Source organism: Talpa occidentalis, unplaced genomic scaffold (assembly GCF_014898055.3).
Source record: "Talpa occidentalis isolate TD23 unplaced genomic scaffold, MPIMG_talOcc4v2.1 talOcc4.4, whole genome shotgun sequence".
Lineage (NCBI taxonomy): Eukaryota > Metazoa > Chordata > Mammalia > Eulipotyphla > Talpidae > Talpa > Talpa occidentalis.
In genome coordinates, this window is record NW_023604295.1 from 45,457,474 (window position 1) to 45,473,418 (window position 15,945).

At 40.5% G+C, this 15,945-nt stretch overlaps 2 protein-coding genes across 4 annotated transcripts in view; one reads left to right on the forward strand and one right to left on the reverse strand.

The window, feature by feature from the left end:
- Nucleotides 1–15,945, reverse strand: part of FBXO40 (F-box protein 40) — a 79,352-nt gene that overhangs the window by 23,698 nt on the left and 39,709 nt on the right. The window lies entirely within an intron of this gene.
- POLQ (DNA polymerase theta) overlaps nt 12,832–15,945 on the forward strand; it is a 78,757-nt gene continuing 75,643 nt past the window's right edge. For all 3 annotated transcript variants that reach the window (XR_008553861.1, XM_037525468.2, XM_037525471.1), the window contains exons 1-3: nt 12,832–13,121; nt 13,566–13,745; nt 15,363–15,493. Coding sequence is in view for 2 of the 3 variants with exons in the window: in XM_037525468.2 (XP_037381365.1) it covers nt 12,941–13,121; nt 13,566–13,745; nt 15,363–15,493 (492 nt within the window). In the remaining variant the exon portion in view is untranslated. The remainder of the gene's footprint in view (nt 13,122–13,565; nt 13,746–15,362; nt 15,494–15,945) is intronic.

Consider the following 15,945-nt stretch of genomic DNA (forward strand, 5'->3'; position numbering starts at 1 on the left):
AATGCGAGTAGAGCATCTGGGATTAATCTCTCTCCTTTACCACTTCTGATGTGAAATGTCAAAGAATCAAATTCACAATTCAAGGGCTTCCCTGGTGGCGCAAGGGGTTAAGCACCGCGCTATGAAGCTCTCCGCAGCCACTGCAGCACGAGTTCGATCCTCGGCTAGTGAGGTGACCCACATGACACAGGAGACCTCTCTGGACTAGCCCACTGCTCCCCTCAGCAGTGTATTTCAGTCAATCTCCCTGTTCTGCTCCCCACTCTGTCTCTGGTGAATCCTCTCACCCCTGGCACCTCTGGCCTAAACCCCAGTTCTTATATGCATAAGTAAATAAAATAAATCTTAAAAAAAAAAAAGAAATGACCATGTGTTGAGATTATACTGCAGTTTCAAAGAATATCTGCAGTGATCACAAAGGCTATTAGAATACTCCTTTCTTTTCTAACACCATCTCTGCATAAAGACATATATCACGAAAGAAGGGTGCAAAAACAGAAGAGGATTCTGCTGTCTTCTATAAAGTTATTATAATGTAAAACAATAGCCCTTTTCTTGTTTTTTTAAAGATATATTTATTTATGCATACAAGAAGTGGAGTACAGGCCAGAGGTGCAGGGGGTGAGAGGATTCACCAGAGACAGAGTAGGGAGCAGAACAGGCAAACAGACCAAAAGCATTGCTGAGGGGAGCGGTGGGTGAGGCAGGAGAGGTCTGCTGTGCCATGTGGGTAGCTCACTGGCCGGCTGGGAATCGAACTCATGCTGCAGAGGCTGTGGACAGCTTCACAGTGCTGCAGTCAACTAGCTGCACCACCAGGGAGGCACTCGTTTTTCTTTTTGATGGAAAACATAGTTAACATGTAATTCATTTATCATTTTATTTTGAAATGAATAAATATATTTTAATTTCTAATGTGGTAAATGTCTCTACATATAGAATATATAGAAAAACAACTCTGGAGTCCTCAATGACTTTAAGACTGAGATAAGAAATTTTTGAAAATCTCGGGGCCTCCCTGGTGGCACAATGGGTTAAGCACTGCACTATGAAGCAATTGCAGCCTCTGCAGCACGAGGTCTATCCCTGGCCTGCCAGGGAGCAACCCACGTGGTGCAGCAGACTTCTCCTATCTTGCCCGCTGCTCCCCTCAGCAGTGTACTTTGGTCAATCTGCCTATTCTGTTCCCCACTCTGTCTCTGGTGAATCCTCTCACACCCTACATCTCTGACCTGTCCCCCAGCACTTGTATGCATAAATAAATAAATCTTAAATTTTTTTTGAAAAGCAGTAATGAGAATGGGGCTGGTATTTAACTGAAGTTAAGCTCAGCTAAACATCTGTTCCTCAATATATATTCCTCAGAGTAAATGCAGAAATGCTATGCTGCGGTTTTACATGCAATAAACATTAGAATGTTATGCAATTTAATAACAATAACAATATAAAATAATATTAGGGGATGTTTTCCATGTATCGGACATCCAAGTGCTTCATGTACATGATTCATTTAATCCTCAATAAATACATAAGGTAAAGTACAATTGTCTTCCACTCGAATATGTGCTGCTGAGGCAAGCACTAATTGTCTTCATCTTTGTAGATGAAAGTAGTAAGGTCTTAAAGTTTGCACATCAAGAGGAGCAGTACTACTAGGAATGAATTAGGTCTTATAACTCCTGTATATATAATCTAAACCCCTGCCTGCTTTCACAGGGTGGGCATGGAGATGCTATAGCTTAACCCAGCATATTAAACAAACAAGTCTATATTTCAACTGGACTCAGCCACTTCCCTGATCAGGGCTATGAAAAGCACAAGACAGAACTGCATTTTCTCAGCAAATATGTACCGTCTGCCTGCCTGCCTCCAATGAGCACTTATCTAGGTCTAGAGCTTCTACAATAACAAAACACAAAAATTGCTGGCAAAATGGAGCTTCTGATGTTGGCTATTCTAATGAAGGTTTGCAAAGGTCACTCTAGCATAAACTGGGAAAGCAGAAGGCCTGCAAAGTAGAAATTAACCTTCAGTTACAGGAATTTCACATTCAACCTCCCTCTTTCATGAGGCAACCAGACATTTTGATCTTCCTTCCCTCCTCAACCCATAATACTCTCTCTATTACCTCCATCTTTGGGAATGGAGCTGAGTGATTTATGCTCTTTAATCTTCCTTGTTTGATCTTGTGAATTCTTTTTGAACACTTAAGCCCCATATTCTGGATGCCTAACCTCTTTCCCTCCCTCTCCCCTTCCCTCACTTACCTCTCTTAAATTCCTTGTGAGGGCCTATTTTCTTTCTTTCTTTTTTTTAAAAACTTTTTAAAAAAAAGATTTATTTATTTATGCATACACGTGCTGGGGTACAGGCCAGAGATGTGGGGGGTGAAAGGATTCACCAGAGACAGAGTGCCGAACGGAACAGGCAGGCTGACTGAAGTACACTGCTGGGGGAGCAGCAGGTGAGTCAGGAGAGGTCTGCTGCACCATGTGGGTTGCTCCCTGTGGATCAAACTCATGCTGCAGAGGCTGCAGATTGCTTCATAGTGTGGTGTTTAACCCCTTGCGCCACCAGGGAGGCAGGAGGGCCTATTTTCAAGCCTCCTTCATGTGTCTCTCTGGAAATAGTTTCTTTACTTTGTCCTCACGGTGAAAGAACATGTATTTAAATGCAATTTTTTATATGATCAGACACCACCCAGACATACCCCTTGTGACCTATTCCTTCAGTCAGTCATTTAGTCATTCAATAAATATACACTTAGAGATGAATATAACTGTTGCTAGAAAGAGTCCTCTTATTCTTTACTTTAGTCCTATTCTTATTCTTTAGTCCTCTTATTCTTTACCTCTGTCCTTTTTGATACTTCCAACTTAAACTTTACTTTTATACTTATTTATTGAAAGTTATAGGTGTGCCTCTTTTAAACAGAAATGCAATCTGAGAATTTTAACTGGATTAAATCCACTTACATTTGATAGGATAGTGAATAATAATATATTTGGACTGATTCCTACTTTATCTTTTTGGGCTTCCCACCTCTACCCTCATTTCTCCTGCCCTCTGTTAGAATGGTTGCAATTTAAAAATTCAAAAATTAATCAGTTTCCCTATGTATCTCCCAAACAATAAAATATTCTTTGGATTTTTAGCAATGAATTCCCTATCCTTAATCTTTCATTTTATTTTAGATTTTGTTTTTATGTACAAAAAGTAATCCTTTTCTCACAAATATATATTTTGATTTAGGCATATGTTTATAAAGTTCTTTGATCATTGTTTTTTTTCATCCTCTGTTTTCCTCTTGGAGAATCTTTATTCTTCTGAAGTAGAATCATTAGCAGTTCTTTTAGTGATAGCCAATTAATTGTAAACCCTTTCAAACTCTTAGTGATAGCCAATTAGTTGTAAACCCTTTCAAACTTTCTTTGCCTGAAAATATACTTATTACATTGTTAATATTGCATAATAGATTAGGTGCATATGGAACTCATTAATTTGAGAAGTCTGAGGACAAACTATTCCTTCCTTCTTCCCTCTCCTTGATTCCTCCTCTTTTTTTCTTCCACTCTCTAATGTTTTTCAAAACTCACTTTTTCTCTCATATTGATTCATCATTTTCTCAATTTCTCTCTTACTTGACGTTCTCACTCTCAACTTCTGACATCTCAGTCTCCAAAATCTCTATTTTTCAACATTTTTCTTCAGTTCAATTTTTGTTTGTATTTGTCATTCTTAATCGTTTTCATCTTTCTCACTCATCGGACTAAATAGTTTTTTCTCTCTGTCATACACATACTCTCCTTGATTCTTAGTATTCCTGTATTTCTTTTGGTGTTTTTCTCTTAATGTCTCCATTTTGTCAATCCCTCAAACTTTCTCAAATTTTCTCTGAAATGTTTTTTCAAAATAGCTTCTTCTAATTCTTTTTCAAAATTTCCCTTTTTTGTCTCTCACAAAAGAGATAAAGTCTTAAAAGTATGAAGGTAATATATTGATATATTCATTACAGAATCTCAAAGCCAAAGCATTTGTAATACAAAAGTTAGAAGCAGGCAGATTCAAGCTATGTTTTTTTATTCCTAGATGATCTTAACTGGTTCCTCATTGGTCTTCCTGCATCTGTTTATGTCTACGCCCCTATGACTACCCCTATTCCAGCCCACTCCCCAAATCTGAACATAAACTCATTCAATTTTCTCCTGCCTGTCCCACCAGAGCAGATACTGTCATGTGTTTGCCACTCTTCTCGAATGAGACACACTTTGTGTTCACACACTTTGTGTTCCAAACATGGTGATAAACTTTGCCCCTCATTTAAGTTCTCCAGCTTGAAAACAAAGCTTTGTCCTACTACTACCCATAGAGGTCCCCAAATCAAAGCACAGAGGGCACCTCCCTACAAAAAGGCAGGACCAGTTTCCTGCCAGCACACCTCACTTCCTTGTCCTCAATTTGTGAAGTGGCTCTCATTTTTTTACAATGATGAGAAAAAATGAAAATTATAAAAATTGGATTTACTGAACTCTTTCTCCCTGTCTCTCCCATTTTCAATCTGCCTGGTTCACTCTGGATTTTATCTTGAGTGAACCCAGAGCAGGGACCATCCCTGCTCAACCTTCAGGCAGCTCCTGCTTCCTTTCCTCTGCCTGCTTCCTTTCTAGGTTTGAAATGCGGATTCCTCCCCAGCAAATACAAACCAGTCTATAAAGGTGGTGCTTTGGGGTTATTTGAAATTAAATTCCACAAGAAAGAAGACTGTGTCTCTTTCACTCATCACTGTATTCCAGAGCCCAGCAAAATGACTGAGAGAGTTGTCAGAGTTCCTTCATTCCACAACTTGAGTGTCTACTACATGTCTCACATTGTACTATGAACAGGAGGTAAAACAGAAAAGACAAAGTTCCTTTCCTCTCAGAGCTTATGCTCAGGTAAGGATTTCAGTAAGCACCACACTATGAAGCAATCCGCAGCCTCTGCAGCACAAGTTCGATCCCCAGCCAGCAATGGAGCAACCCACATGGCACAGCAGACCTCTCCTGTCTCACCTGCTGCTCTCCTTCAGAGAGTTGTAAATGCTATGAAGAACATAAAACAGAGCAAGGGAAAAGAGGAGTAAACAAATGGAGGATTTTTGAGAAAGGATGGTCAAAGAATGCCTTTCTAAGAAGGTAACTCTTAAAGCAGATTTATTGAATAATTGCAAGGATTAATGTGATTTTTTCTCTTCCAGTTATGAAAGAGATGAGTGGGACTTCATCAACCAAAATTTTGGAGATGGTAAAATATTTAAGGAAAACCCTAAACTAGGGTTTAAAAATGACCCTGTATAACTGAATGACCTAAAAAATTTCCATTTCAAACAGTTTCATGAAAATCTTTCTTGAAGGACACAAGATAATCCAAGGGAAGAGGAAATTCCAAAATCTGTTGTGTCATCCCATTTGCTGACAAATCCTTTCCCAAGGAGAGAGAGATTAAGAAACAGGGAGAACAGAATAGAAAAGTGTAACTTCTCGTTAAAGATATGGAGGAGACAGAATGCTTCAATATAGACCTAAGAATTTTCCAGAAGTGACTTAAACTAATACTTAGATTCTGAAAATATATGAAGGGCCTCCCTGGTGGTGCAGGGGTTAAAGACAGTGCTGTCAGGCTATTGCCAGCCACTGCAGCATGAGTTCGGTCCCCCTCACCCTTTCCTCCAGTGGCAGCATGAGTTCAATCCGCCCTGCTGGCCAGGGAGCAACGCACACGGCACAGCAGACCTCTCCTGTCTTGTCCAGCAGTGCTCCCCTCAGCAGTATATTTCAGTGCATCCGCCTGTTCTGCTCCCCATTCTCTCTGGTGAATCCTCTCATTCCCTGCACCCCTGACTTATACTCCAGTTCTTGTATGCATAAATAAATAAATCTTTTTTAAAAAAAAACAACTCAGAAGTTACCAAAAAATCCTCATCTAGATATATCATGAACCCCAAAATGCTCTTAACTATTGCTCTTGGTTTCATGCCATACTTAACTATAAGAAAGGACAAGAAACATAGTCTATTTGACAGAGTAAAGATAATTAGAAATTTTTTGTTACTTTTCCTATTTGCAGCCTTGGCAGATGTCTGACCCTGTAAGAAGTGTGTGCTGGGGGAGCAGATGGCTCACAGTATAGATTAAGATAACTCCTGTCTGCCCATGGCAAGTCCCCTGAGAAGGGAGCAACTGTGAGTTACCAGCCAATACTTAGAGCTGCTGGACATTGGACAAACCACCCTGCAAAAGGCCTCTAGGCAGGGCATCAACACATTTACATATTTACAAACACAAAAACACATTTAAAAACACAACTGTGTGTGTAGAAATGTTGCTAAGAGTGCTAACTGAGAGCCTCCCTGGTGGCGCAAGGTGTTAAGACACAATCTATGAAGCTCTCCACAGCCACTGCAGCACGAGTTCGATCCCCAGCCAGGGAGCTACCCACGTGGTGCAGCAGACCTCTCCTGACTCACCTGCTGCTCCCCTCAACAGTGTACTTCAGTCAATCTGCCTGTTCTGTTTCCCACAGAACAGAATCCTCTCACCCCCACAACTCTGGCCTGTACCCCAGCTCTTGTATTCATAAATAAACAAATCTTAAAAAAAAAAAAAAAAAAAAAAAAGAGTGTAAACTGAGACTTGTGCTCCTGGGAAGATAAACTCGATGAATTTTCCCCTATCTCTCTTGCTAAGTAGAACTAAAAGCCCTAAATATTACATAAAAACAAATATAAGCTTCTGGAAGGTAGGGAGAAGACAGACCACTTAAGAGCCTGCCTCCCACTCCCAAATTCACTATTGTGAGTTTCCTATTTTGTTGTTATTTTTATTTTGCCTTCTATATCTCAAACTGGACAGTGGAAAAGCAAGCAACATCAAAAATCTGGAAATGCCAATGGGCACAGAAAACAAAAATGCCCCATGAAAAGTATGCTTTCTCCTATCAAAGGACCAGGAAAGGGTCAGCCAGGCAAGACAGAAGACTTCTAGGCAGCATGACTCTACAGCAGAACTACAGATCTATCTCTGCCTTGACTAGCAAAGGCTGAGTGAAAAGCTTTGACTTCCACTTTTGTCACACTGTGACATAGCACCCTCTCCCCAACTTCTGTCCACCTGGAGGTGTTATAGGCCAAGCAGAGAATCAGAACTTTCATTTCTGGCAGGTGGAAATGAGCACCTCTTCTCCCATAGGTGCCAATTGAGAACAATTGGGGAGCCCAGTTGGTGGTAAAAAGGTCTTTCTCCACATCTGCAGGATTGTCAGATGAGGCTTGTAGGGAGAACTTTTATGGTTTCTTAATAGCCTCCCATCCAAAAGGTGTCAGTGGGGGCCATGAGGGAAGTAGTAAGGTGTTCCTCCCCTTCCTAGCAGGGTGGAATACATAAAGACCTAGTGGGGAACCTCAGCTTCCACCCCCACCCCTTTGTTGTAATGAGACACTTCTCCCCAGCCCAGTGTCAAGGAAGATGGAGCAGAGAACATGGACTTCCAACTCCCCCTGTGCCTCCTCCAGCCACCAGATTGATATCAGAGGAGATCTGCTAAAACACAAGAATTAAATAAGATTTTCGAGACAAGTAAAATGTAAAATGCCCATATTTCAACTGAAAATCACTTGTCTTATTGTTGCTGAGCAGCCCCGATATAAAACGAGTTGCCTGGCTGTGGGTCCTCCCCCGCACGCTTAAGAGGGACTTATTAGTACTCCACTACAGGCACACACAAAAGGTTAATAAAAGGTTTATTTACAAGGGAAAGGGAATTGAGGAAATGTACAACTCAGGAAGAAAATAGGGAAAATAGGGAAATAAAGTCTTTAATGCGTCCTACCCGATCCACCGACCTGGAAACCCAAAGGCACTCTCAGAGCTGGCCTAGCGCTGCGAGCTGGCGGAGAGCCAAAAAGGGACCCCCCCCCCAAAGCCCACATGTCTGGTTTTATACCAAACCTAGCTGCTTAACCCCACCCTCAGTTTCCAGCCACCTTCCCTTTGGTGGTGATGGGATTTGTCTCTCCCAATGTCTTTTGGCTTTGGTCTGGAGTGAGGGTGGAGCCCAAAAAGCCTGTATGGAATTAGCTTTAGGACATCCTTTTCCCCCTAACATTACCAGGAACCAGAGAGATCTCATACCAACTGAGACATCAACAATTGCCAAGGTTGAGATGACACAGATATTAAATTATCTGACAAGAATTTCTAAGTAGCCATCATAAAGTTTCTTCAGCAAGCAATTACAAATATTCTTGATAAAAACAAGGCAAAATACAAAGTCTCAGTGGAGTGTCAAAAAAGAAAGAACCAAATTAAAAATTAAAAGCTAGAAGCTACAATAACCAAAAATCCATCAAACAAACCAAACTCAATGGAAATGCTTATTAGCAAAATGAAGAAGACAAAGGAAAGAATCAGTGAATCTGAATAATAGAACCCTCTCTATCTCAACAACAGAGAGAAAATAGCATGGGGGAAAATATGAGCAGAAACTTAAGAAACATGGATGAAAGAAATCTAGATTATAACATATAGAGAAATTCTGAGAACCCATAAGCTCTAAATTCTGAGAACCCATAAGCTCTGATCTAATAGTATACATCCAATTCCCAATGGCAGCCTGGAGAGCTTGCTCAGCTGTGATTTGTCTTCCTACACACCCCCAAAACCAAGCAGGAGGCTGCACTTTTGGACATCTTTTCCCCGGCAAACTACTTACCCTGTTCTCATCAAATCAAAGGCAGTTTCTACTCTAAAAATCACATCCATAGCAGTCCCGGTCATTAAGCAATTCCTCTCCCCCAGAGTGTCTGCCTGGTGACTCCTAGATACGGAGTCAGCAGTATTACCATTTGAGAGAAATGGGAATATAGCCTTTACATGAATTTGGAAGTTACAGGTACATTTAGCTCAGTTTAGTCTCTTTCAGAAATGCACTACTTAGTTTTACCACCTTAAGCTGGCTTTCTGATGTTTTGACCTCGACCTTTGAAGCTATTTCAATTTTGCTTCCATTCCCATTCATAAGTAAACTATCTCTACTAGTCCTTTGGGTCATTGTGAAGACTAGATCTTTTTCAGAATTCCTTGTTAATTTTAGTCTCTTGTTAAAACTTTGTCACTCAAGCCACCTGAATTCAAGTCTACTTGAATTCAGATTCCACCAGAGGTTTTCAATTCCAGCAGCATATTAGCAAAATCTGGGAAACTTTAAAGACATACCAGTGCCTGGAGTCCATCCAGACCAATTACATGACAATCTCTAGGAGTAAGGTAATATTTTTAAAAGTTCTTCAGGGGATTATAACATGCAGTCACTGGACTTGCTCCAGGTGAGAACCACTGAACTTCAAACACAAAATCCTTTTATTCTGAGCACGTTAGACAAAATTAGCACCACTCTCATCCCATATTTTGGATCTTGGATATTTTCTATCTTTATTTAATGCAAGTCATTCCACTCATGTGAAAAGCACAGCTTATTCAGTCTGTTCAGATGATTCTCTGTAAGTCAATTTACAAATGTGGTTTGTGTAAATTTTATTTTTCCATATTAAAAAACATCTGACATCAGTAAGTGAAGCAAAGAAATGTCTGTTGTGTAGACTGAGATGGTGAGGATGGAAAAGTACAAATCTAGCTCTCAGTGTATCTTAAACATTTTGTATCTTAAAAAAACAAAACAACAGCAGCAGTCCTTGTGCCCACCTGTGACTATGCAGGTGCTTCTTTTCACCAACTCTCTCCTTTGCAGGGCAGCAGACTTCCTGCCTGCCAGTGACCATGCCGGGACTTCTCTTCACTGACCTCCCTCAGCAGTGGCAGCTCTCCCCAAGGTCACCCTCCTGCAACCATGCAGGCCTCTCTCAGCAAACCTGTCCCTTTCGGGGCAGCTCTTCCTGCCCACTTGTCTCTATGCAAGTGTCCTTCATTCCTCTGTCCCTTTCCCTAATAAACCTGCTCTTTAAATATAAAAACAACAACAACAAAACTAATCCAGAGATTAAAGTTTAAAGTGGTCCAGTGTTGTATCAGTAACACCGCATTGATAAAGAAAAGGGAGAGTCGTGGAGTGGGCTGTATGATGCAGGATGCTCTAGAAGAGCAAGATCCTGGCCATCTTATTGATAGGAGAACAAAGAGAATAGGGTAGGTCGAACTGGAAATATGATTATGTTATTTAAGGCTTTAGCAGGGGGTGGGGAGGTGAGTTAGCTGACCAGGTAAATCATAATCTTGACTCCCACCCGTGGCTCCAAACTTATTAAAAAGGCATACCACTAATAAGTCTCTGGGAAGCAAACTACATCTGTCAACCTGCAGTCCCCCTACCCTCCCATTCCTGGTCATACCTTGTGATGTATATCCATGGTTGCATGGTGGATTAAGTGTCCTGCTCTTGTTTAACTTGAAAGGAGCTTTGTAGGGTCTGGTCAGCTACATTTAACAGACCCACAGTCCAGAATTGGTGTGCTTCCCAAGGTAAGTAGAAAAAATAAGTGCAAATTTTTGCTCTTGTGGTTTTACCTCAGGCCTTGAAGAAGTACTATAGGTAAAATTCCAAGAAACACACACTCAGACAAGAGACAGATGGGAAATATTTCCAGTTTTAAACATTAATTATTATGGTAATTTTTTTTTTAAGATTTGTTTATTTATTCATATAAGACCAGAGGTGTGTGTGTCTGTGTGGGAAGGTGAGAGAATTCAACTGGAGACAGTGGGGAGCAGAACAGGCAGACTGACTGAAATACACTGCAGAGGGGAGCAGCGAGCAAGTCAGATGTCCTCTGCATCATGGGTCACCTCCCTGGCTGGGGATCGAACTTGTGCTGCACAGGCTGCGGATGGCTTCATAGTGCAGTCTTAACCCCTTGTGCCACCAGGGAGGCCCTATTATGGTAATTGTTAGCATTTGTATTTTTTTTCTCATCTGTGTTTTCTAAGAGTTTTTGAGCAATTAGAAATATATGTTGAATGTTTGAAATAAATTATGAATTTTAAAATATTTTTTAGACTTTTTAGTAGGATGACAGATTATTCCTTTAAATTCCTACTTAATTATATTCTTCATTTCACCATAGTTCACCTAACACAAGTCTAATAACTTAGTGGTTTCTTTGGTTTGTTCTTTTCCCATACAAATGCTAGATATATGAGAGCTGCTTAGAAATTTAAATATCACTTTCTCTGAATAGTACTTATTTTGGGGTAGCCACTGTTCCAGGTGTTTTGCTTGTATGGACTTAGTGCTCATAATAACCAAATACAATAGGTTGTTACCATTATTATTGTCGACAATGAGGAAAAGGAGACAGAAAGGGGTTAAGCATATAAAATCACACTACTAGTAAATCTTGACACCTAGACTGATTGGCTTCAGAGTAGCACTCTTGAACTCTATGTTATACTGCATTTCGGAACTTTTCCCTCACTATAAATTAGAATCTTTTTTGTTTCTCTGCCCATTTTTGCCTGGTTGTTAGAACAATTTAAATTTAAATTTTGTTTGTCTCCTTCTATAAGTGCTTTCTCTTTGAGAGCAGCAGCGGTTTCATGCCATCTGCCTGCCACATACACCCAGTACCTAGCACATAATAGTGCTCAACAATTAGTTGAACAGATGCATAAAAGGTGTTGAAGAAAAATGTTTTCTTCGTGGAGCATTGTCTCCATCTAGCGTAATATTAGAGTATTGTCTTTCAAAAATGTTTATAACATGAGGTTTTCACAGGATTGATACTGAAGTGCCATTTCCCAGATTTATATTAGATTTTTTGATAAATTGAACTGGCTCAGTTAAGATTTTAGAGTCAAAGAATAGCACACCCAGTACCTAGCACATAATAGTGCTCAACAATTAGTTGAACAGATTCTTAAAAGGTATTGAAGAAAAATGTTTTCTTCGTGGAGCATTGTCTCCATCTAGCGGAATTTTAGAGTATTGTCTTTCAAAAATGTTTATAACATCAGGTTTTCACGGGATTGATACTGAAGTGCCATTTCCCAGATTTGTATTAGATTTTTTGATAAATTGAACTGGCTCAGTTAAGATTTTAGAGTTAAAGAATAGCACAGCCTCTTAACTGTAGGTCTTTTGCCTGTTAGATTTGCTTGGTGAAACGAATCGTGTAATTAACGCTATTAACAGATAATTAACGAGCAACCGTTTGTGTCACATCTTTGATTCTACTTGCAGAAGGTAGAGCAAAGATCCATTGATAAGCTGTTGTCTCATTAATCACTCAGATACATCCAGCATTCATACTCCTTAAGGGATCTATTTCCCCAATATGTCCCCAATTCTCCACTATTCCCCAGTGTATATGAGCTAAAAATTGTGTACAAAAGTAGCTTCTGCCCCCACGACCATACACTAGAAGCGGCAAACTATGCTCCATGGGAAATCCTAAATTTTACTTGTATGTTTTGCGCACATAATCTGTAATACGATTTTTTTAAATACCATAGTCTCTAATATTTTTTTAAGTTACTTCTCCAATCTATTATGGCCCTCTTATTTAATGAAGCTACAATCACCTTACTATTCAAACCAGAAATGGAGAAAAAGGAAACTTTTGGCCGCTCTGATAACAAATGGAAATCACACATGCAGACTATTTTTTTCCTAACACAGGTCGTCCTCTGGTTCTCTGACTAGAGCAAACAGCTGCGGCTGAAGCCGGAAGTCTTAACCACTAGCGAGAGCCGCTCTGTCCCCCGACTCTATGGTTCTCAGGTTACTCTTGCCGCTGAGAACTCTATGGCTCCGGGCGGGCTAAGAGGGTTGAGTTTGAAAACCTTGGCGGGAATATGGCGGCGTCCGCGGTGGGGTCCGCTTTGTCCCGGGTGGGAGGACAAAGTCCCGGCTGGGGCTGGGCCTTGTCCTGAACGGCCGAGCAGAGTTTGCTATGAATCTTCCGCGATGCAGTGGGAAACGGCGGCGCTCGGCCTCGGACTCCGATTCCTTCTCGGGCAGCGGCGGTGACAGCCATGACAGCCGCCTGCTCCCCTCCGGGCCGGTGCTGAGCCCGCCCCCGGGGCTGGGACGCGGCCTGAAGACGCGCGGCCGCCCGCCGGGCGCGGCAGCAGGTACTCGCCGGCTCTCGGGGTCTGCGGGCGAGGGGGGCCGCCAGCCCGGCCTCGTGTCGGGAGGCGGCCGCACTGCGCTGGAGCTTGCTTGTTCCCCCTGATTATGCGCCGTCCCCAGGTGGGTTTGCGGCTCCGACCTGGTGCGGCAGGTCACTGTCTGTCCAGACGCGGACGTGGTTGGCTGCTGTCCAGCCCACATCCAGCAGCCTCCGCTACTAACATCCAAGTGGTTTCCGGGTCTTTTTACCTTACAGAAGCAACCTGCTGGTTGGCCAAATCTTACTCCCTGTAGTGCCCAGCACTCCTGACAGGTCCTTATGTTGGCTGTGCTTGACATAGACTTTTACACCACTTAGGAATTCCCAAACGCAGTGGAGGACTAACTACTAAAACCCTATGTTAGGATCAAATTCTACTGTTAACTGATTTCTTTTTTTCTGAAAGGGGAAAGCAAGCAGACAGTTCCTGACGACCAGACAAACAAGCTGCTGTTGGCAAATTGGGGACTTCCCACAGCGGTTCTGGAGAAATATCACAGCTTTGGTGTAAAAAGTATGTTTGAATGGCAGGCAGAGTGCCTTTTGCTTGGACAAGTCCTGGAAGGAAAGAATTTAGTCTATTCAGGTATTCAGATTTATGCAAGTTTATGTCTTTGCTATTTTATAAAAATTATAGAATATACAGGATACTCTATTGAGGTAGTTATGATTTTAAGGTGGATGAGAGTGCTTTAAAACTAGAGAAAGCTGCGGTATATATAGCTGGGGTAGGGAGAAGCAAGAAAAACAACAAATTAATCGGTTAGTTGGCCTGCCATTTCTCTCAACAAGCAAACGTCCCAGAGAGACAATGAAGATGTAAATCTGATCTTCCCCCTAATCTTAGTTGCCTTTCATTGTGTGAACATTATACTCTAATACACTTCTAATGTTCACACAATTAATTTATAATGTTTATGAATTGACCTGCTTGTACGGAGTGGTATACCCAAAACCACATATAATACACTTTATAGGAAATTTACATGGGCATTCCAAACAATTTCTGAGCTTACTCTACTGATTTTAGAAACTAATCATTTGTTCTTAGAATCAATTTTCTCTGAAATTGTTGGCTATTCAGATATTTCATTATGACTGCAAAAAACAGACAACTTATCAGTAGATAAAAGTTTAGGCTGTGGCGTCAGACTGGCGGTCTTGAAACTGTCTGTACTACTTACTATGCAGCCTTGCATAGTATTATGCAATTATTAGAATGTGGGAGAGTGGTCAGAACAGTTTCTGACACATAAAAGTACTCAGTAAATGCTAAATAATGACAGTTAGTGGCAATGGTAGAATGACTTGACCATTCACTTGCATAAACTACAATTTGGATGTCATTCATAACTCTGGTCACCAGCTTACATCATTGACTGAACAAGTCCAGTGTCTGTTGTCAGATATCTTGATTCTACATCTCCGCTCATAGTCCATTACCTAGTTTACTATCATCTTCTGAATTTGCAATAGCCTAGTTTATTTTTTTCTCTCTGTTCTTGCTCTGCACCTGCAGCTAAATCGATATTTATAAAATACAAACATGATCTTGTTACTCCTTTTTCATTCAACTCACTAGTCACTCTGCTTTGCTTTCAGGATAAATTCTAAATTCCTTATATGATAGAATTATAAGGCTTTTTTCATGTGGTAGTTTTATCTCTTCTTTCATTCCCCAACTTGTGTTTTATATTTCAGACCTACTAAATTACTATCATGCAAACAAACGAGACTTCCCTCCATGCCTTTGCACATACTCTTTTTTTCTGGTTGGCATTGGTTTTTTTCTTCTTCCTGTCTCATAACTTTTGTTTCCTTTCCATACCAGCAACTCTTAACTTCTCTTTCTCAACTTGTATCATAACTACATTGATAATATATAAAGTTGTTCACCTTCCTCAAAGCAGTGCCTTCAACCATTCAGTTTTTAAAGGAAAGGGTCTTAGGCACAAGATAGGTACTCAGTGATATTCATTATTGGTTGCTATTGATAATTTGTTTAATAATTTTTTCAGTATGAGAAAAGTTATTTAGAAAACTGGTTTCAAGTCAGGGGCAAATAAAGTCTTTAAATGCTAGTTGGGGCCTTTTTGATAGGTTAGTCTTAGGCTCTGTAGTTACTAGATATGGTGTAAAACATTATGCAGTTTATCAAATATTGCTTCTTTTTGTGATAACTTTGTGGAACAACATGTTTTAGCTCCTACAAGTGCTGGGAAGACTCTTGTTGCTGAATTACTTATTTTGAAGAGGGTTTTGGAAATGAGGAAGAAAGCTTTGTTTATTCTGCCCTTTGTCTCTGTGGCTAAAGAGAAGAAATACTATCTCCAGGTAATGTTCTTGTGCGGAGTTCAAAACTGTGGTTACTAGAAGCTATTATTGAAATAAGTTTATAAAAATAAGTGAAAGATGATTTATTGCGTCCCAGTATAACTTTAAAAGTTGAGCATTTGTGAAGGAAAACATTGCATAAAGAGAAAAGTTGGTCATCAGATTAAAAGAGGCATTGGTGGAAATTGTGTTAAAATTTATAAACTTTTTCTTGGGAAGTAAATAGAATACTTAAATTGGCATGTAAATGTGCAACTGAATGCTGACTTATACAGGGTATAATCCTTTCATCACAACCTATAAACAGATGTGAAAGGTGCATTTTAAGAAGACAATACTTTTCACAACCTACACTTGGCAGAACTGGAATTCTAAGGGAGATAATGTTCCTCTAAAACTATTAGCGGCCGTTACTATTGTATTCTATATCCAACTATTTGGGAGCAAAATGA